This window comes from Diadema antillarum, unplaced genomic scaffold, assembly GCF_040938485.1.
Source record: "Diadema antillarum isolate AM-2024a unplaced genomic scaffold, OU_Dant_1.0 seq00001189_RagTag, whole genome shotgun sequence".
Taxonomy (NCBI): Eukaryota; Metazoa; Echinodermata; class Echinoidea; order Diadematoida; family Diadematidae; genus Diadema; species Diadema antillarum.
Window position 1 is genome coordinate 510,560 of NW_027271987.1, and position 22,190 is coordinate 532,749.

The 22,190-nt window shown below is 38.6% G+C and overlaps 1 protein-coding gene across 1 annotated transcript; it reads left to right on the plus strand.

Annotated features, from left to right (window-relative positions):
- The first annotated feature begins 289 nt into the window (after positions 1-289).
- On the plus strand, positions 290-20,774 carry LOC139744577 (peroxisomal sarcosine oxidase-like). The gene is made up of 8 exons (XM_071655009.1): positions 290-469; positions 4,893-5,041; positions 7,260-7,476; positions 13,809-13,991; positions 14,783-14,923; positions 15,887-16,045; positions 16,845-16,920; positions 17,983-20,774. Exons 1-8 carry the CDS (start codon positions 314-316, stop codon positions 18,120-18,122), a joined length of 1,221 nt encoding a protein of 406 aa, XP_071511110.1. The 5' UTR covers positions 290-313; the 3' UTR covers positions 18,123-20,774.
- The last annotated feature ends 1,416 nt before the right edge of the window (positions 20,775-22,190 follow it).

Genomic DNA, 22,190 nt, shown 5'->3' on the forward strand with positions numbered 1-22,190 from the left:
CTTGAGCAAAGGCTAGCTGTAAACACAGGTGCACGCACTTTATTTACGAGAAATACGATGCCGTGTCGTGTGTGTGTCTGCTACTGATCGTGTGCAGATGCACTGCGAAATCGTGACGCTTGTCTAGCTTTACGTAATCAACCATACAAAAGGAGACCGTCTTTTCACTATTTCCCCCGAGCGCTGAAGTTGGAAACTGGGCTTGTTATCGAAATCTATATCCTCTGTAGCTCGTGACCAGTGGAATAGTTTGGACACATTGTTGCAATCGAGGAGAGTTCACGAGAAATTTTGCTTGAAGAACCTATCAAGAATGGCTTCCAGTCCCCGCGCAGCTCCGGATAACGCCCCCGACATCCACGGGAAGAGAAGCCTGTACGATGTAGTGGTCGTGGGGGCAGGCGTGCAAGGGTCAGCGACTGCATATCAATGTGCGAAGGAAGGTTTGAAAACTGTCCTCCTGGAGCAGGTTAGTAGCCTGGACCTTGTTTCTCTTATCTTCTGTTTGCCATGTCTTCATATTCTTATGACAAGCTAGAAGTAAGCGGGGCGGGGAGATCGGAGCGGAGAGCGAGAGAAACTGAATTGAATCCTCAAAGCTCAAAGTTACTAAAACCTGTGAAAGGCCTAACAATCATGTTAAGCCTAAGCAATATGCATTCTTCTGGTAAAATAATAGTTTCATATAGATCTAGTGACGCAGTCAAAGACATTTTATATGCACAGTCACATATAATCGTGTTATTATATAATCATGTTATAATCATAAATTATCATCCTTCGGCCTTCTTCAAAGCGGTCGAGGGGTTGGTCCTGAGTCTATACCCATTGAAAATTTTCTGACCAGAACAAGACCTAAAAGAAATATCAAAATTAAACAGTTCAAAGATTACAAAACTCAGAATAGACAGCATGAACCAGTTCATCCGAGACTTGTGCACATCCAACCCTGGTGCAGCAGTCTGGATTGGAGGTGACATGAACTTACCCGACATCAACTGGGAGACAGAAGAGATCACATCTCACCAGTATCGACACTCACTAAGTGAATCATACCTGCAGACCTTGGGAGACGTTGGAGTTGAGCAGATTGTCAACTTCCCTACCAGAGGGGAAAATACACTGGATGTCATCATCACAAATCGTCCAACACTAGTCAGGCAATGTGAACCCTAGCCCCGGAGACCGCGCCGCCAGGCGCGGTCCTGGCGGCTTCCCCGCAGTTTCGCTTATGTTATAGTTCAAGTATTCTGTGCGCTTGTGCAAGTGATTGTGAATTCTGTGAACATCGGTGAGCTGCTTATAAGACATCATTTTGTGCATCACAAGCAATGAAATGCATCAAACAGTCGCCGATGATAGTCATTTAGGTTTCATCGACCCATGTAAGTATTCCTAGTAGTTTCTGTTGAAAAATTAAGGAAATATAGCGCCGCAAAGGCACCCGTTTGTTCAACATGAAGATCTTTTATGGGAGCACGGCGCAGCCGCCACACTGCGTGTGGCGGCTGTCGCAGTTATGTGAACCCATGCCCGGTCTGAGTGATCACGATGTGATATTCATGGACATGACAACCAGGGCCCACAGGAATAAGCCAACACGGAGAGAGATTTTTCTGTGGAACAAAGCCAACCTTGAAGCACTTCATAGTGATGCCGAGGCATGGGCAGACCAGTTCATGGAGTCTCATATACATCAACCCCAGTGGAAACGCTCCTAAATGAGATCCAACAAGGCTTGGAAAAGATCCTCACAGACAACGTTCCTAAAAAGATGTCGTCAACAAGACTCAATCAGTGCTGGTTCAACACCGCTACCAAGCGCATATGCCGAAGGAAGGCCAGAGCATACAAGAAGGCTAAGGCGACATCTTCGTGGCACCGCTACAACATCTTGAAGAAGAAAGCCCAGAAAGTCTGTAGACAGGCCTACAACAAATACATTGCAGACCTTGTCAGCAATGACGCAGGCTGCAACAAGCGCTTGGGAGCGCTTGTCAAGACCATGCGGTGTGACCACTTGGGAGTAGCACCACTGAAGGAAGGCAACATACTGCATTGTGACCCAAAGCAGAAAGCTCAGATCCTGAACAGGCAGTTTTCCTCAGTCTTCACACCTGACAACGACAACACCCTGCCAGACCTGGGACCAAGTCCTTACCCAACCATGGCTGACATATCGATTAGCCAAGTTGGAGTAGAAAAGCTGATGAAAAGACTGAAGCCACACAAAGCCACCGGACCAGACGGCATTTCTGCTCGACTACTCAAGGAGACGACTTACCAGATCTCACCTGTCATCACCTTGCTTTTCCAGGCCTCCCTCGTCCAGGGCAGCATTCCATCTCATTGGAAGAAAGCTTTTGTTGTACCAATCCACAAAAAGGGATGCAAGTCCAACCCGGCGAACTATCGGCCAATCTCACTCACTGCAATCCTGTCCAAATTATGCGAGCATGTGGTGCATTGTGCTGTCATCCATCACCTCATTGAACACAACATCTTGTCAGACGCACAACACGGCTTCAGAAAGCGAAGATCCTGTGAAACCCAGCTCATCCTCACCATCAATGACCTTGCAAAAGGGCTCAACGACAAGGAACAGATAGATTGCATACTGTTAGACTTTGCGAAAGCATTCAACAAAGTCTCTCACCGGCGACTTCTACTCAAAGCAGACTACTATGGCATACGCGGCACTACTCTCAGATGGGTCAAAAGCTTCCTGAGCGACCGCACCCAACAAGTCGTACTTGAGGGCCAGATCAGTCAGGAGATCAAGGTTACATCCGGAGTACCGCAGGGCAGTGCCCTAGGCCCACTCCTTTTCTTGATCTACATCAACGATCTACCAGACAGCGTTGAGCACTCGACAACACGCCTTTTCGCTGATGACTGCCTGCTCTACAGGCGCATTAGGTCAGCCCAAGATTGTACCAATCTTCAGGAAGACTTAGACCGGCTACAGGAATGGGAGAGCAAATGGAAGATGGAATTTCACCCTTCTAAATGCCAGATCCTTCGCGTGACCAACAAGAGGAAGCAAGTTACTGGCCAGTATAACATCCATGGGCATGATCTCGAAGTGGTGAGTTCCGCAAAATACCTCGGCCTCCACATTGACTGCAAGCTTAACTTCAACTCTCACGTTGATACCACAGTGAAGAAGGCTAACTCTGTTACTGGCTTCTTACGTCGTAACTTCAAACACTGTAACCGTCACATCAAGCAGGCCACTTACTTCACATATGTCCGACCAGTGGTGGAATATGCTGCAACAGCATGGGACCCACACACTCAGCGGAACATCAACAAGATCGAGATGGTCCAGCGAAGGTGTGCCCGCTATGTGACAGGTGACTTCAACCAAACATCCAGTGTGACAGATGCTTAACAACCTGCAGTGGCATTCCTTACGGGACAGACGCCTTCACAGCCGCCTGGCTATGTTGTATCGCATCCGCTTCAACCTTGTTGACATCGCTTGGCAGTCCTACCTCAGCGAACGGACATCAGCCACTAGAGGACACGGCTCTCGACTGCAGACGATCCAATGTAGCAATCAGGCGTACGCTTCTTCCTTCTTCCCAAGGACCTGTAAGGACTGGAACAGCCTCCAAGAGGACCCAGCTTCTTCTTCTTCTCTCGACGCCTTTCGGCTTGTCTTGAGTGGGAAGAAGAAATAGTTTTGTCTCCAGAGGACACAAATTTTTACTTACACGTTGTATATATACGCACTTGCACGAAAGCTATCCTGACGTAGACGTGTGTGAGGGTCCACACACTCACACGCATTTCACAGTGCGATAATCTTCAAAACTTGAAGCTGCACTCTACCTGGAAGAAGAAGAAGAAGAAGAAGAAGAATATTCTTGAAAGGCAAGTGATAAACAACGACAAAGGGTTTAAAGTTCATCATTGTAACACAGAGCAATATAAATAATCATTTTCTGTGAGCACTGGCCCCCCTTGCCTGGAATCACCTCCCAGCAACAGTAATCAACAGCCCATCTCCAGAAGTCTTCAGAAGCAAGATAGAAAAAAGCCACCTTCGTTACGATTAATTTAGTTCGCACCCTCTCTCCCCGCTGCACTATACCACCCAGTCTGGCAGCGTATTGATCCAGATCCAGATGTTGGAGATGGTGATGATGTAATCTCCATAAGCTTCTCATTTTCACAATATTTATGTGTTTTGATCTGTTAAATTATGAAGAAACTGTCTATGGGTACTTCTGTGCTTAATAGTCAGTAGCTACCAATGATCTTAACTTTGATCATAATATGTTATAGCCCTGTCATTTCTGTGGTATATAATTGCAGAGCCAGAGGTGTCAAGTTTCTCAACTGTCTTGAGTATATAAAGTCTGCATTTAATTAGTGGGCTTCCCACCCGATGTTTATCATTGATCTATGCAATGTTTGTTTTGTTTTGTTTAAAGTTTTTTTTTGTCCAATTTTTTTTTCCTAGGAGGCATGAGAAAGTGATTGCTGGGTTGGGGAGCATGAGTTGGGTTACTGGAGAGTGAGACTTTGTAGGTCTGATAGTGGTCATGTGCTTGACTTTTTTTTTTCTCAAAATCTACAAATTCTTTGTAGATATCTGTGGCAGTGTTTTTCTTGTATTTTTCTAGAGTAACTATGCAGATCTGTATAACATAGACATTCATATATTATGAAATCCTGCTTGCAGTACAATAGCTAACAGTTTCTTGTGGCTATTTAAACTTTTGAAAGTGATTCAGTTTGATGCAAGCATCGATACATCATAAATGCAAATTTATCAGTTTAATCTGATAGAAAAAAAAACAAACAAGCAAACATGCATGTACACTTATCCAAACGTTACATTTCTTTGGCACATGAGTATCTTTTACTTTTTGCTCCTGTAGTTCTCACTGCCCCACACTCGAGGCAGCTCCCATGGCCAGTCCCGGATCATCCGATATTCCTACGACCAGCCTCACTATGCAGAGATGATGCTGGAAGCATTTCCGATGTGGGCTCAACTGGAGAAGGAGACGAACACTGTTCTATACAAGTAAATAATTAGGGCTGATTGTTGTTAAAGAACACAGAAGCTTTGATGGTCATGCTCCTCGATCCTCTCTTTTCAAATCTGTTCTTATGATGTGGGGTTTGTTGTTGAGAGTATTAATGATACTTACTGTAGATGTCTAGTATTTAATTTGCTTTATTTTGCTTCCCATGCAATGGAGAGCAGATGTTTAAATCTCATCGTTACAAGCTTGAATCATCCACAAACACTTAATGGTTTAAGGTATTAGCACGTTCAATACAAGGATTGATAATCATAGTTTCCCTTGATTAGTGCTTCTCCAATATTAATAATTGGCTAAACTTGGCAATTGAAAAAGAGAAAGATGACTTTTATAAGTTTTTAGTCTTAGTTCACTCTATGCATCATTGTGCAATGTTGCAATTCTATCTCTCATTTGGCATGTTGTCAGTTGTATTTGATTTAAAAAGATTGAATTCTCTTTCACTCATGGAGCATATTATGCAGTCCTAGGGCCTTATTTTGCCAATATGTATATCATCTGTATCTTTGCTGGAATATATGGGGGTATATAGACATCTAAAACAGATATCTAAATTGAGATTAACCTAAGATAAGATTTGCGCTCAATTATCATATTTCCTAGGTTCTGGAAATGAAATGGAGAGTTAACTCCAATCTGCTTGTATTCTCTCCTGATTGAGTATAGTCTTCAAACCTTTCCTGTCAAGAAAATATCATATCAGGGTTGAAATGAAAGCTACATGCATGATAGAAATATACTGTTTTATGTCCCTGGAATGTGTACATATCAATGACTAACAGTTTCCCATGAAGATTAGAATGTGAAAAAAAAAACAACAACACACGAGTGCACAAGATGGTAATGATACAGTGACAGATGAAGTATTGCAGGATCACATGCTACACTGTTCTCATGTACAGATGTCTATGGTTTATTACAGTCATCTACCCCAGAAATCTTGGGATTGGGGTAGGGGAGGGGGGGGAGACTTAAAGGGAAGGTAAACCCAAAGAACAATGTGGATTGAGTGAAAGCAGCAACATTAATAGAACACATCAGTGAAAGTTTGAGGAAAATCGGACAATCGATGCAAAAGTTATGAATTTTTAAAGTTTTGGTGTTGGAACCGCTGGGTGAGGAGACTACTAGAGGATATGACGTATGAGTGGACAACAATACAAAGAAAATATAAAGGAAATTCAACAAAAATTCACTTTTCTAGAATCATGAAAGAGCAATGGACCAACCGCTTTCAGAAAGCAGGGGGAATAATTGCTATCCTTAACATATGTCAATATCAAGTTGATGGAATTTGTAATTTTCATGAAAAATGGATTTTTGCAGAATTTTCTTTATATTTTCTTGGTATTGTTGTCCACTCATACGTCATATCCTCTAGTAGTCTCCTCACCCAGCGGTTCCAACATCAAAACTTTAAAAATTCATAACTTTTGCATCGATTGTCCGATTTTCTTCAAACTTTCACTGATGTGTTCTATTAATGTTGCTGCTTTCACTCAATCCACATTGCTCTTGGGGTTTATCTTCCCTTTAATGAACAAAAGGATGAGATTTAGTCTTCACTGATATTCAATGATTCTCAAAGAACACTGCAGTAGACTGAGCAATTTTCATTTTATTGCAGTCAATAGTTATATTTACATTAAACTGATAAAACCCAATCAACTTGTTAAAGTAGAACATTTATCTCTGATTATCCTTTTATAGTGACCTTTGTCATGTGCATATAATATGCATTGCACACACATAAGTTTAGCTCCATAGATGTACTTGGTCTAGACTAGAATATGAATATGATGGACCACTGTTTCTTCCAAAAGAGACAATTATATTTGAAGTATGATGAAGCCATAATATGATTATTTAAATATCAGTGTAGAATGCTGAATGTAGTTGTCATTTATCTTAAAGACTGTAGTTTCTTATTAGTAGGATACATACTGATCCTCCTTAGTGTTGGCTGAAATTATCTAGCTGATGTTATAAATTAATTCAATTAAAAATATCCTTGTCCTCACCCTTTAATGCATGTACATATAACATATATGCAATACAATGTCTGTTTAAGTTCAATTCTTTGCAATGGTCCAGTCATTTGGTGTGACTGTGTGTCAAGGTCACTGTATTCTCAGACAGATTTTTGTTGTTGTTGTGTTGTAATATATGATTATTCATCTTTCTGATGCTTTGCAGGAAAACAGGACTTCTCACAGTGTCTCTACATCCCACCGGAGCTCTCTATCACAAGTCTCTCAAGCAGATGCGGAAGTACAATCGTGGCCACAAGGTTTTGGACCACAAGACGCTGAAACGAGATTATCCCCAGCTTAGCCTGCCTCAGACAGCCTTGGCCTTCCTAGACTATGACGGAGGCACTCTGAGAGCCGACAAGGCATTGAGGGCATTACAGGTAGTGATCCATTCTGACCCCATTCACACTCCAATTCATAAGCAGGGCAGTTCATGTAGGATGACCCCAAATGACAGCTTATTATCACGACTCGATGAGGAACCATTCAGCCAGAGTGACCTCTTTTGGATGAGGTGGTTGAGGAAACCAGCTTGGAAGCCCTCAGTCTGACCTTTGTTCAAATCTATTTTGTCTTAAATTCCTTTAATGTCCTACTAGTATTGTAGGTAGATGCAACTGGAGGCTGAGGAAGTATGATGTTAGCGTGGTCTTCTTGATATGTGCATTTTTTGGAAAAAAGGGTTTTGTGAGAGAAAACTAAGACTTTACATTGTATCTTATCCACCTTTCATTCCCAGTGTTCATTGGAACCTTAAGTAATGCAATGACTTTTGTTCAATTATTAAATTTGCAGGGCTGTACTCTAACCTGATTTTTCTACTGTTCCACCAGACAGGTTGGACCAGTGGGTACCCAATTTTTCCATGTTTTACTGGTCCATTTGTAAAAAAGATACTGGTCTGACAGTGATTTTTACTGGTCAAGGACCATTGGACCAGTGCCAATGTGCAGCGTTGGATTTAGACATCTATGCTATTTTGAAGAAAAGAGATGGAAAAGTCAATTTCTCATATTCGGGGAAAAAAGAAACACTTAATATCACTGGTTGCCAAAACAGGACAAAAATAACATGCAGTTGCAACATATTCTAAGATAGAATATCAAAGGAACAAACCTTACCGTCTTACTACCACTCTCGCATCTATAAACAACAAATTCAAAATGTGGTGAAAGAAAAAAAAATGTGGCCAAATTATTCCCCTTGATTATTCATCCTCAGACTTTTATCTGTGTGCAATATGCATATATGCGTGATTATGGGTTCCAGTTCATTATTCAGAAGTTTCATTATTGTGAAGGTTTGTTAATCCGCCAGGTTCATTATTGTGAATGTTTGTTCATCCCCCCAAAAAAGTTTAGTTGTTATTACAAAGGTTCATTAATCCAACAGAAAAAAAAGGAATGTGTGCACTAATGAACCTTCAGAATGATGAACTTTGAACAAAATTTATGATCCTGAAGGTTCATTAGTGTGCAATAGCTTCTTAAATCCTTGTGTATGTAGCATGTTTCATCCTTAACCCGATGAGGACGAGTTCCGAGTATACTCGGGCAGGTGTCTATAGATGGGAAATGCGTGCTGTAGCAAAATCAAATTGTCCTCAACGGGTTAATCATGTTTTCTTCCTCAGTGTGGAAATGGTTGGTCTACACAAATAAGAATATGTGATATAGGAATATTTTGACACCATGCATCAGGGAGGAAAGCTTTCTTTTTAAATAGATTTTTGGTACCAAACCAACACCAACACTTCAATGTGATTCACTCAACAGACAGACTATTTGATTATTGAGAGTATTCCAGTAAATAATATACGAATAATTTATGAGTTGTGAGTGCATAGGGCACGAATATCGCATGAGGCGCGAGATGAGCCACTGGTCTATTCAACAAGGCGCGTAGCGCCGCGTTGAATAGACCAGTGGCGAATCTCGCGCCGAGTGCGGTATTACGTGCCCCAATGCACGAACAAAATCATAAATTATTCGTTTTATACAACACCTTGTCCACAATCACAATACAAAATTAGTGACCGCCAACTCAGGAAGGCCCAAAAATAAATGTAACAATTAGGCAGAGAATTGTAAACCACCCTGTGTACTGCTTTCAAACACTCGTCATGATTCGACCACACAGTCACAGGAATCACGAACTCCGCAGGGTCTATACCCATTCTATGCTAACGTTAGATCGAGTTAGGCCTGACTGTTAGGTCGATCTGAGATGTCGGTAGATCTAGTAGTAGGTCTAGACTTTGTCTATTTCCGAAAATGATTTTGTATAAAAACACAGAAAAATAATCAAATTACGGTTTCTCAACTTGAAATGAAGTCTTGATGTTGGGATCACTGTGGTCCACGTAGCAGATCAGAGTCAAAAGTAAAAACACAGCAGTACCGCTAGGTGTATACAGGCCGCGATACATGCAACTAGCTAGGTAAAGTAACTGCGCGTACACGTTAACGTTGCAGTACTCCGCCGCGCCTGGTCTGTGAGACTTACCGGCAGCGCAGCGCAGCCGGCCAGCACGTACACTGTACAATGTACTAGTAGTTTGCTGGCGCTTTGCTACGGGTGTGAGCCACAGAACTCTGTGAGCGGCCATGCATTAGTAGCCCCCCGCGAAGCCGTGCTATAGTACCTTCGAGCCGTGCTATAGGCCCATGCCAGGGGCCTATTGTATGGCTGTCACTCTCAATGAGTTTGATAGGTATTTTCTATTGAATGTCATGTGACATGTTCTTGGCCAATCACAATTCGACATCATTCTGAGGTGTTGTATAATTGCTGATATTGCATGCCTACCTCATGTTTACTTACAAGATGTGTTCAATGTGGAAGGGGGCGTATATATGTCATTTGATGTTATGCAAACAAATCCATGCATGCAGAAGTGCACATGATTTTTATCTCTGGATGATTTGGAAAGCATGTTATGAACGTTAACATAGATAACAGCTGACCCCTGAACCACAGGGTACAGACAAAGGAAGTAGGCTTAAATGCAATTGGCTCATCTGCTCCATACAATAAAAGTGCTGACACTGCATGTTTGTTTTAATCCAACCTATATCTATAGCACTATATCTAGACAGCACACACACATCCTTAATGAATAGTGTATACCTTGCCCTGGTTCAGAGAGTGCAAATGGGTGTCTGTAATAGTATAATGTATGGTGTCACTACTATTGTGTGTTTACACTGGCTGCTTTTTCTTTGTGGAAGGATGCAGAGTAAAATTCTATGATCAGATATCACATGAAATAGCAGTGTGCCACAAAAGTATATAATGACTACCAGATGTAAATGGCTCAGTATGAGGCCCAAACAGGATTTGCTGGAATGCATGAAGTTTTATTCTATTCAAATTATTCTTTCACAGTGTAGTAACAACTGCGCTTCTCAACCATTTTCCATCTGAGGCCCACTTTGGCTCCTACACATTGATACTTTGAGGCCCATAGTTACATTGTAGTTTGAACATGAATCCTTTTCATTTCAGTTTTTATTGGCATTGTAGCTCACCTGTAAGAGCTTTGAAACCCACCAGAAGTAGAATTATGAGGATTTGGAGTTTGTCCTCCAGAAACATAGGCCTGTCGGATACGAAATTTGGGCTTTGTTTGTACTGAAAGAAATACTGCCAATTTCAAAAGTGGATGAAAGCTTAAAGGCAGCCGATCGCCATCCCTAATGGTACGTAAACTCCGAACGACCGAAGTTTGTGCGTGCAATTGCGCAATGGCAGACTCGGTGCTATATCCATAAACGTGTGGGACAATGCTACCACTGAGACAAGTGTGTGTGTGTGTGCGTGTGTGTGTACGCATCATACACAAACATTGTCACCGCGAGCTGCGGTGATTGGAGGAGAGAGGCCAGAAGACGCTGCGGCGTGTGTGTGTGTGTGTGTGTGTGTGTGTGCGTGTGTGTGTACGCATCGTACACAAATATTGTCACCGCGAGCTGCGGTGATTGGAGGAGAGAGGCCAGAAGACGCGTGGCTCTTTTGGCCTCTCTTCATGCGCATGCGCACTGAGAGTGTGCGTCCATTCGGAAGCTCTCGGGACAGCCATTTTGGGTTAGGAGATAAGCACAGGGAGCTCTCTTGTAGCCTACCGTATTTTCGCTGACCCATTGAGCCAGCGCTATTCTCATTCCGGGGTCACTACATTTGATACAGAATGGGGGAGGCAGCGTGTTGCGTTCGTCTCCGTGCCGCACAAACCACTCGCCACGACTGAGTGTCTTTAACATGACACTGGTCACCTGTCTCCCAGGGATTGACATATCAAAGGGGGATTTACCCCAAATATATATTTTCAGATTCAGTGAAAGCAGAAATATTGGTAGTTCACATCAGAGAAATTTGAGGAAAGTAGATAATCCATCTAAGAGCTAAGAATTGTTAAAGTTTGGTTAGATTTATGTGCTGTCTGTGCTTGAAAGAAGACTACAACACTTTCTGATGTGACAGTTGGGAATATGAAGAGAATTCCACAGAATTTCATCTGGTGTGATGGTCTCTGACATATATCAAGGGGGATATCATTTTCTCTTCCTTCTGAAAGAGGTCAAGTCAAGTGTTTATTCTTAAACTAGACAGAATGAAAATATGTTGAATTCTTTTTCAATATCTTCTTTCTATTTTTGCCCTGCTCTGACATCACAAATTGTTGTCACCCGACATGGATTCAGCCAAACAAACAAACATCTTCACTTCATGAATAGTTGATGTTATTCAACTTCACTTCTGATTTTTGTGGGCATTCCATGAATCCTCATAATTGGCATACATTCCCCTCTAATTGGTGAGAGCTGACACAATTATACTTGAAGATCTTAAACTGCTGTAGTATATCATGAAATGCTTTCAAATGGAAATTCCCTATTGATATACCGGTAACTATCTTTTTTTAAGTTCAAAGTAAACTTTAAAAAGTCAATGTTCCAACATTGCCCAACCTTTTACACCATTGAGCAGAACACTGCTTGTTGGCACAAATCAACATTGTGATTGGTAGGTTTACTCGGGAGGAAGTGCAGGATGCAAAGGCTTCAGGCTCGTGATTTAAAATCTTTATTAACCCGTTGAGGATGGACTGATTTTGCTACAACAGGCATTTCCGATAGACACTTGCCTGAGTATACTCGGGACTCGTCGTCAACGGGTTAAAGGCCACCCGCTCTTGATAGCTGTTCCATTATTTATTGCAATGTCAACTGATATCTAGTTCAGTCTATTTTTTTTTTGCTTCTTTTTTGTTTTGTTTTGTTTTGTTTTGTTTTTGTAATCACTGTGTTTTTTCAAGGATGAAATAGGTAAAATTGAATCAGTGCCCAATAACAGTTGATAATCTTGTGGCAAGGTATGTGTTGCCCACAAGTGTTGTGACCACTCGGAAAGAAGATAAAATCTCCAGTCAAGGCCATGTACCATTTGTATTTGATTGTTTTCTTTTGTTTTTTGTTTTTCTGATAAAGCTTGGCTTTGTGTACCTTTTCTTCCTGTCACTTACGTTCAATCTGCCTTTATATTTGACCTCTGTTTAGTGCAGGTATTCATATCACTGAAATTTGAATGAAAGAAAAAAAAAGTTTCTGATGAACTTGTGTTCTAGTTCTACTTCCAGTATTTAATTGATTGTGACATGGCCTGGGTCATCTGAGACATGCTCATGTTTCACTGCTGATATATTGTTACCTCCACCGAGGGAGGAGATTATGTTTCATTACCGTTGGTTTGTTTGTTTGTTTGTCTGTGTGCAAAATATGTCAAAAAGTTGTGAACGGATTTTGATGAAACTTGCAGGAAAGATTGAAAATGACACAAGGAACAGCGGATAAAATTTTGGTAGTGATCTGGAAATTTTTATGGATTTTTTGAAGTATTTCAAAATTTTGGCAAGTAGGGTCAGTGAACTTAAGAGTTCAAGCTGTGCATTTTTAAGGTTTTCGTACCCACACTATTGGAGCGTGTGCTCTAGTTTCTGCTAGGGCAAAGCACACTGTGCAGCTTGAAGTTGATGACGTAACAAAACGCTTCTATATTTGGAAATCGGGCAATTTTCAGCATGCATACGTATGGGTGGAAATCACCAATCTCTATGGAAGAACAAGATCACTGGTGGAAATGAGCTGCTTGGTGAAGGCCTGCTGCGCTCTCAGAGCGCTTCTCTAGTTATGGAATGAGATCATTGAAATTGTTGTCTATTCCCTCACTGACATCCCCACTTGCACATTATATGTTTGATTGTGAATACAAGCCAAGTATTGACGTGCTTTTGTTTGTGAAAAAAAGTTTAGAGTAGTAAACTTGTGACACTCAATGTGCTTGAGAAAGAGAGCATGTAGTCTTGTTTTCCAGGATTTTGAAGTTGTATATTTCATTGCCGTTGAAATATGGCTTGAGAATTTCAGTTTTATTGTGTGTTCATACAGATTTTACACAGCATTGGTTGTTGCTGAGATTCACATGTTCCAGGGTTCAGCAGTACAGTTAACCTTGCCAAAGTTGAATATATATGAACAGAAGAAATAGATTCAACTTATAGAAAATACAACTTGTGACTTATGAGGGAATAATATTAACAGAATACAAAGAAAAGAGGACTTGAAAAACCATTCAACTGATTATTTAATGAATGAGAAATGCTTAGCAAATATAAAGTTCTAATGATTTCTCATCTTACCTCTTGTTTCCACAGACTGCTTTTGTGAACCATGGAGGAATACTGTACGACTGTCAGAAAGTAGTTCAGATCATTCCAGGCACCACAGTCAGGGTTGTAACAGAGGACAGGGAATTTTGTGGCAAGAGTCTGGTCCTGACACCTGGTGCATGGGCCAGCCCACTCCTCAAGCCACTTGGACTAGATCCACCACTAGAAGTACGTACTGTACAAAGTATATTGCCACATCTTTAGTTGTTTCTTCTTTTCTACAAAATTTGCTAATTTGTGTAATTTTCACCCATAGATATTACTTTCCCAGTCATTCAGACTTGCTATTTATATGTGATATCCCTTTAGTACATTGTGTCATTTTCTAGAGTAAAATGACTACAACTATATATATACAATTTTGTGGAGCAACAAAACAGTAGACACAAAAAAACCTTTTGTCTTTGCCTAGGAAAGCAGTAAAAGGTATTGTGTTGTTAGATTGTTCATCCTTCTGTCTGACCTCCCATCTTTATATCTGTGTGTTTGTCTTTCCATCTGTACGCCTATACGTGTAAACCCCAGATTTCATTAACACAATTTAAGAACAAGCCCTCTGTGGATTTTCTTGACAGCTAGTGCAGGTGTGGTACATGTACACGAAGTATAAATGTGCTAGTACAATTGTAGGCAAAATCCTCAAGGTGAAGATATGATATCATAGAGGTCTAATAACATCCTCCAACCTTGACTTCTAACAAGGAATTGTCAGTGCTGATATAATGTTGGAACAATATGAATGAATTGAAAAATCAGTCAAATGTTCTTTAGATTAAGCAGAGAAATTCTGATACTTTACAGGGGAAAAACCAGAGAAAGTTATTGTATTCTTTTGTTATGAGATACCAATTCATTGATGAAATCATAAATCATTCTTCACAGCATATCATACTTTGCAATTTCAAAAGTTTATTTGTATTCTTTATCTTTCTGTGATGCATCTGTATTTGCTCTAACAGGTCTGGCGTATCAATGTGCCATACTGGAGGGAAAAAGAATGTGGAGGAATGAAAACATTTCCAAATGTCATAATTGAGTCAGAGGAAACTGGAAGCCACATTTACAGTATTCAATCACTGGAGTATCCAGGCATGACAAAGGTACATTGTAAATGTTTTAATTTCTTGACAATATATGCAGTAGACTGTAGAAAAGATAAACAAATAAATGCCCTATACTAGTTAGCAGATACAAACTATTCCATCTATTCTATTCCATCTTACTTAAAGGACTCAGCAGCAAGTTCAAAGTTTAAATCCATACTGAAAACATTTATTTCAAAATAATTGTGAATGAGTTAATTGGATATATGCATTTAATAGCATCTACTGTAGCTGTCTTTCTATTTTTCATCCTTTAAGTGCATATTGGTGCAATCAATGGCAGTGATGCACCCCCCCCCCCAAAAAAAAAAAAAAAAAAACACCCACCATGTTATTATTATTGTTCAGATTACAATTTTGTACAAATCAAGGTATGTTGTTTTCATGGTTGTAAAAGGGTTTGTGTTTTGATATGTATTCCAGACAGTGTCAAAAATGTTTGTACTATTTCAGGTAGTGTTGTAATGACAGAAGCAAACAAACAAGTGTAGACTGATTTTGACTCCTGTTATTGTCAGAATTACATCAGAAAATCTGTGAACCTGTGCTAGGGGCTGCTGTAGGTTCATGATTGTATGTCCAGGCCAAAATGTATAAGTATAGTATAGTATTGTGTAGTATAGTGTAGTATTTTAGTACAAGTATAACACGTACAATGTGAGATAAGATGGCAATCTCACAAGTAGTGCATTGAGAAACAATTTTGTGTCATAATCTAATAATGACATTCTGTATTTCCACACTGCAAATTATTGATTGCTGTGTCGACACATCTTTATGCAAGGTAATAGAAATGATGATATCAATACAATTTCTTTTTAGCTCATGAAAATTGGAGTATTATTAAATGAAGAGGAATGGGAGATATACTATGAAATCTGTTGTCTAAAATGGTAATGTGTGAAAGTAAAATTTTTATGGCTTGTATCTTTCTGTTTCTTGTGTGTCGTGTTCTCTTAGGTTGCTTACCATGGCGGTAGTGATTGTGTGGATCCAGACTGCAGGGATGATGTGCCTCCGGGAAAAAAAGAGGAAGTAGAGTATCTCAAACGATCGGTCTCCAAATACTACTCTGCCTTGGAGAGTGAACCCAGCATCATAGAGACATGCATGTACACGGTAGGTCAAAGGTCGTTAGTGAAGAGAGCTGTTCCTGACAGGTGGGGAAGGGTGGAGTGAGGGGGTGATTTGTACTCTTTGTGCTGGATCTAGGGTGTTGTATGCATGTTTCGTCATGAGTGTTAATTGGTTAGGTGATGCGGTGTATCATTCTGTGTGCTTGAATAACTGTATGCTGATAAATTGACTAGTGTGTTAGAATGACATACTGTACATAGATCCTATTCATTCAGATTCACTCTGGATCAAACCATGCTTGAAACCTGCCTTGTGCTGTTGAATGTTATAATCATTAAATCCAGGAATTCACTTCTCTATCACATCTACTTTTAATTTTAAATAACAGTAGCCCTATGGATGTAACATTTAAATGTGATCATGTTCTATAACATGCCACCGTTGCCAGTAAAATTCAAATATCATCTGACTTTGTATTAAGTTTTCTTTTGACTGCCATAATTTCAAATCTGATTTATGCAAAGTTTGCTGTCTGGAGCTACTTTTTATTTTTTCAGTCATAAGATTGATTTCTGTGTTTATATTGTTGCTCTTGATTATTTGATCTCAGCTGTGTGGAGTTGTACTGAATAAAGAAACATGATGTACCAACGCTGACTGTATACACACTAATAAAAATTTAGCTTTTTAGCTGCAGTTTGCCAACATTTATTAAGATAAGGGTAAGAGCTGTGATCTTGGCAGATCTTAGATAACAACTAATATAATATGAACAATTTCTTAGATCCTTTTCGAGTATTTTTTTTTTTTGTGTGTGTTGTCCTTTATTCCTCTTCACCAGAATACACCTGATGATGAGCTGATTATTGACAGACATCCAGTGTACCCCAACATTGCTGTGTGCTGTGGATGCTCAGGTAAACAAACAAGATAAGATTGTCACCCATCACTGGGGAAGCATGATAAATTTGCCAAACACTGATTTCCGGAATGTGGTCTTACTTATTTTTCCAGCCAGAAGTCAGAGTTTCCAGCAACATATCATTTGTCCTACTTAAAAAAACAACAACAAACAAACATACAAGAAAACAAACAAGAAAACAAACCCAGCAGACAAACATGGCTCTGAGAATATCAGCTTTGGAATTACGACGCGCGCAAGATTTTTATATTATTGAAATTGATGAGAGCATGGTGCAGAATTGCACTTTAAACACATTACATTGTACATAATTTCAAAATAAAAAAGTAAAATGCTTTGTATTAAAACATCAGCAGTTTCTGATTTCAAAGCATTCTCTGGACTGAAACATTCAGACAGGGTGTATTTAAGATATAAAACTTTTCTTTTTCAACACATCAATCTTTTTTTATGTACTTCAGCCAAATCACCTGATGTTTTCAGTTTTCCTGGCTTTCATGTTTCTGATGACTTTGAGCAAATATTGTTTTGTTGGATCACACTCGTCTAGAAACAAACCCAGGGGGCAGACTGACTGCTGATTATTCGTATTGATATCATTTCTTTTTCAACATTTATTCCACAGAGTTGTTGATATAAAAGAACAGATATTTCCAAAAAAATCAAAAATTTCTCTGACATTTTGTGTTGGAAAATGTGCCTATTTTCATGTTGAACTTATATCAGTGATACAACATTGTCAAAACATGAACTGTATTTTACTGGGTTTCCTATCTCATCAATTGACAAACCAACCTACATTACATTCTCTTTGATTTTAAAATGTCTTTAACATGGTTTATAGACAATTCAAAATTGATATAAAGATGAATTAACTTTCAACATTACTTCCTATACTCACAAAGAAAAAGAGAGATAACCAAAACAAGAATTACAAACCCTTGAAATTTTGGAAATTTGTAATTCAGGTCTTTTTCTTATTTTATTGATATCAAGGCGAGTTCTATAGAGGCCTTGCAACAAAGTCAATACTATACTTGATGAATCTTTTTTGCAGGTCATGGTTTCAAGCTAGCGCCCTCTGTTGGGAAGATCCTGTGTCATCTGGCGATGGGCAAAGAGCCTCATATCAACATTGCAGCCTTAAGTTTCAAGAGGTTCAAGAACTCATGTATGACCCACTCTTCTAAACTGTAGATTTCAACAAGACTTATCCCTTTTTTTTTAACACCTCCAAGGTCATTTTAGCAATGTCATCATTACGGCCCAATATGTGTACTGAAATAATGACCAATTGTTGAACTTACTTTTGTAATGCCATTAAGTTTACTCTGAGAGGGCACTGGACCTGACAATGTATTATATCATTGATATTTCCAACCTCCAGTAACTCTGTGTCCTTTATTCATGATGAACAGCGTAATCATTGCATATGAATTAGAGTGTAAAGGATGTGCATCACACTATTACACTGAAATTCAAAAAAGTGAGAAGCTTTAAAGCTCTACAGTACTTGGTGTAAGCTTGGTGCATCATTGTTTTTAGTGTTGGAATGGGATATTTTTTGTTTTGTGTCTGTGGTAGAGAGATGAGAAAGTTCATTTCTACTTTTATCACCATTTTAGGATTTGCAATTTCTGAAGCATGAATATAAGAAATTCTGAATTGAAGATCAATTTACCATCTGAATGTTTTCTTTTGTTTCTCTGTTTTTCTGACTCTGATGCAAAAATTGTTAATGTCTCAAGCAAGATTTACACACCATTTCACCGTATTAAAATCTGATTCAAGTGCCTTTAATTGTAAATGGAGCAATAGAAGTGATAATGATATATCCATGTGCAACTTTTTGATGATACCAGGACACACTGCTAAAGTTTGAATTTTTGTTATTCAGAATTGGTGAATCACCATACAACTATACATTTTTTTTTTTTTTTTGGTACAAGAACCAAATTTATTGCAATGATAGTATTAAAGTGATCTTCTTGTATACCTAATTTTTTTCACCAGTTCAAAGACTTCAGCATGAAGTATTATCCAATGCACTCATCAGTATTTGAAGTTTTTAAATTCACCAATAAATATGCAAATAATTAAATAACATGACTTGCGAATGCTGAGATTTGTAAAGACTTACACTGTTTATTTAACCCTCTGTGTTTAAAGTCACCATAAGCTGAAACTCCTATGTATTATGAATGCCATTGTTTCAATTGACTTGTATGTATACAGCAGGTGTGTGCAGTAACTGGTTTTTTCCTTATTACAGAGCATCAGATTGCTCAGTAGAGCTGATGTCCATGCTGATAACATGTTGGGGTGTAGCATGAAGTGACTCAAATTCATTCATGGCTGTCATAGTGCAGAGGGAATGAAGAGCTGTACATGTTATATGTGACATTCTTTTGTTGCTGTCATTGTACATTTAGAAACACTTTTCTACTCTAATGTAATCATTAAAAATCAGCAAAAGGTTGTAATTTTGTATCATGAAGCATGGATTTGAATTTGCTATGATTGTAACATAGCTTGATATGAATTAGATTGTCCAAAAATCTCAGGGTAGAAATATAAAATTAGTATCACAAATGTTAATTGGAAATTCCCTCAGGTACAGTATCGTGAATTCAATGTGATTTTGTTAACCAAAGGTGTTGTCTGTGTGTATGAGTGAATTTCCTGTATATAAGTATTGACAATGTTGTACCATTGAATTATTAAATTCAAGAATGAGTTCCAATATTCTATGCACCCAATTGATTCCATTACACAGAGCTCAATTTAGAAATGCCTCCATGGGTTCTTACATTCTGATCCCAGAATGCAAACTTATAATACGATGTCATTCTTTGGGAAGTTCGGAAATACTGCGTGAAACTTCAAACAGCTGCAAAAATTGACTTATGCATATTTTTTTTTTATCATGAATGCACTTTCAAAGAGCTTCCTTCTGAACAGCACATGTATACACCATTTTCGTACTGCCAGTGTGGGAAACATGGGTTATCCGATTGAATAGGTCTTTATTCACTGCCCAGCGGGGTACATTTGATGCCATGAATGGTGCTCATCAGCCATGTGTCAGCGAATAATTGTTATGTGCATCAAAGTGCACACACTACTCCTGTCAAGATTCTTCTGCTGTGTGTATACTTAACATTGAGGTCAGTTATGAAGCTGTACACAGTTTGTTAAAGGGACTCTCAAATATAATCAAACTGGCCCACCTTCCAACTCCATAAATTCCCATGCTACAGAGGTCTTTAACCCGTTGAGGACGAGTCGACTAGGCAAAAACAGGTCCAGGGCCAACACTGTGATGTAATGTCCTTCTCATGGGCCTTTATCGTCTAGTGTTGGATTCATGGGCCTTATTTGCTTAGTGTCAAGCTGGTAGATGGTACAGCTCATGAGCTTATTTTATGTAATGTCAAGCTCATGGGCCTTGTTCACTTAGTGTCTAGCTCATGGGCTGTATGATTCATGGAGAGTGGACTTGCGATGTGATGTTTAATCGACAAAAAGGCAAATAAAGTCATAGGTATTAGCTGGGAAGGAAAATGTCATCTTTCAGCCTTATCTTTTCCATTGATGGATTTGATGGTAATATACCAGTAATGATAGATAAAAAAACATGAAGAAGGGATATTTCAATCAGCTGCCACCTCCCCCATCCCATAGAAAGAAAAAATAACAAAAACACCAGGAACAACATCATGTACTTCATATGTTCAAGTAGAATATTCTATGTGTATATCTGGAGATTTGAAAAGTCATACTATGAAAAATTTGATACATTTCTATGATTGAGACTTTGTTAACTCAGTTACATGGCACTGAACTAATAAGAGCTTTCAAGTCAAGGTTGTTAGAAAAGATTATATGAAATTATCCAGTATTTTGATAGATATGAAATGATGTACATTCAGTATCTTAATCATAAAAATTATGCATATCATAATGTACAAAAAGAAAATTTTAAAAGTAACAGAAGACTACTGATGAATACACATTTCATTTAAAATTTGCATGTATGCATATTTCATCCGATACTGCCACTTCGTTTAATTGGATCATGTTCTTTTCCTCTTACAGATATTGAGGAATTAAATGTGGATTTCATAAAATTCATTACGATTGAATAATTATTATGCATGTCTACTGTCTCTGAAAGTATGGAATGAGTGATGTACAGGAAATGGGAACTCACAAAAATAGAGAGCTTATTTCTGAATATTTGAAAGGAAATTTACCATGAAATTACTTTTTTTTTCTTTGTAACACATGGGCATGCAGAGTTAACTTTTTGCTTCTTCTGTCTTTGAAAGTATGGAGTGAGTGATGTGTTGGAAATTTGAACCCTCAAAAAATATACCCAGTCGACTGAGTAGTGCTCATATGTGAATGCTTGAAACGATTTTTCCTTGTGTTGCACATGAGCATGCAGTGTTCACTTTTTTTTTAATACTTTGTATAAATTGAGCAATACAAAATACCTTTACACCATTCCACCCTAATTGGAGGTCAAAATACATATGAAGAGTTTGTTCGTAAAAACCGATAAGTCCATTTTTGATGATTTTGAAATACGGTCTGTGTCATAAAGTACAAAATAATACCTTTTAAATGATATATTGGTCACTACATATAAAGGTAAATTTTTGAAGTTATGGTCAAAAGAAGCAAAAATTTTCTTATTCTCTTTATTTTCTTGACCTTTAATAGCAAATATCTCCATTTGGCAAATATGGACTTATCGGTTTTTGCGAACAAACTCTTCATAGGCATGAAAAATAATGTGTAACTGCAGTTACATAATGTATTTTTATAAAGTTTGTAGTCTAGTATGAAAGATATTCAATATGTATAAACAGAGTGTGCAAACTGTAAATTACTGGACATCATACTTTAATCACAGCATTATAAAGTATACATACGTATATCTTATTTTGAATTATACCGTCTTCAAAATAAAATCTGCCATTGACTTGGGGCAAAAATTTGTTAAAACAACATCTTTCATGGAGTTTTCTTAGTTACTACTGTTGTGAACCAATATATATTTTTTTATTCAATGTTTTTTTATATATATATATATATATATATATATATATAAGCATGTATATGTATATGTATTATGAGAGATCTCTGCATTATCAAGGGTCAAACCTTTGCAACGACTTACCTCGTTTTATGCAAGTTTTGTCATCTTTTCCTATATTTAAAAAGCAGAGTAGAATTTTATCTCTCAAGTTTTAACCC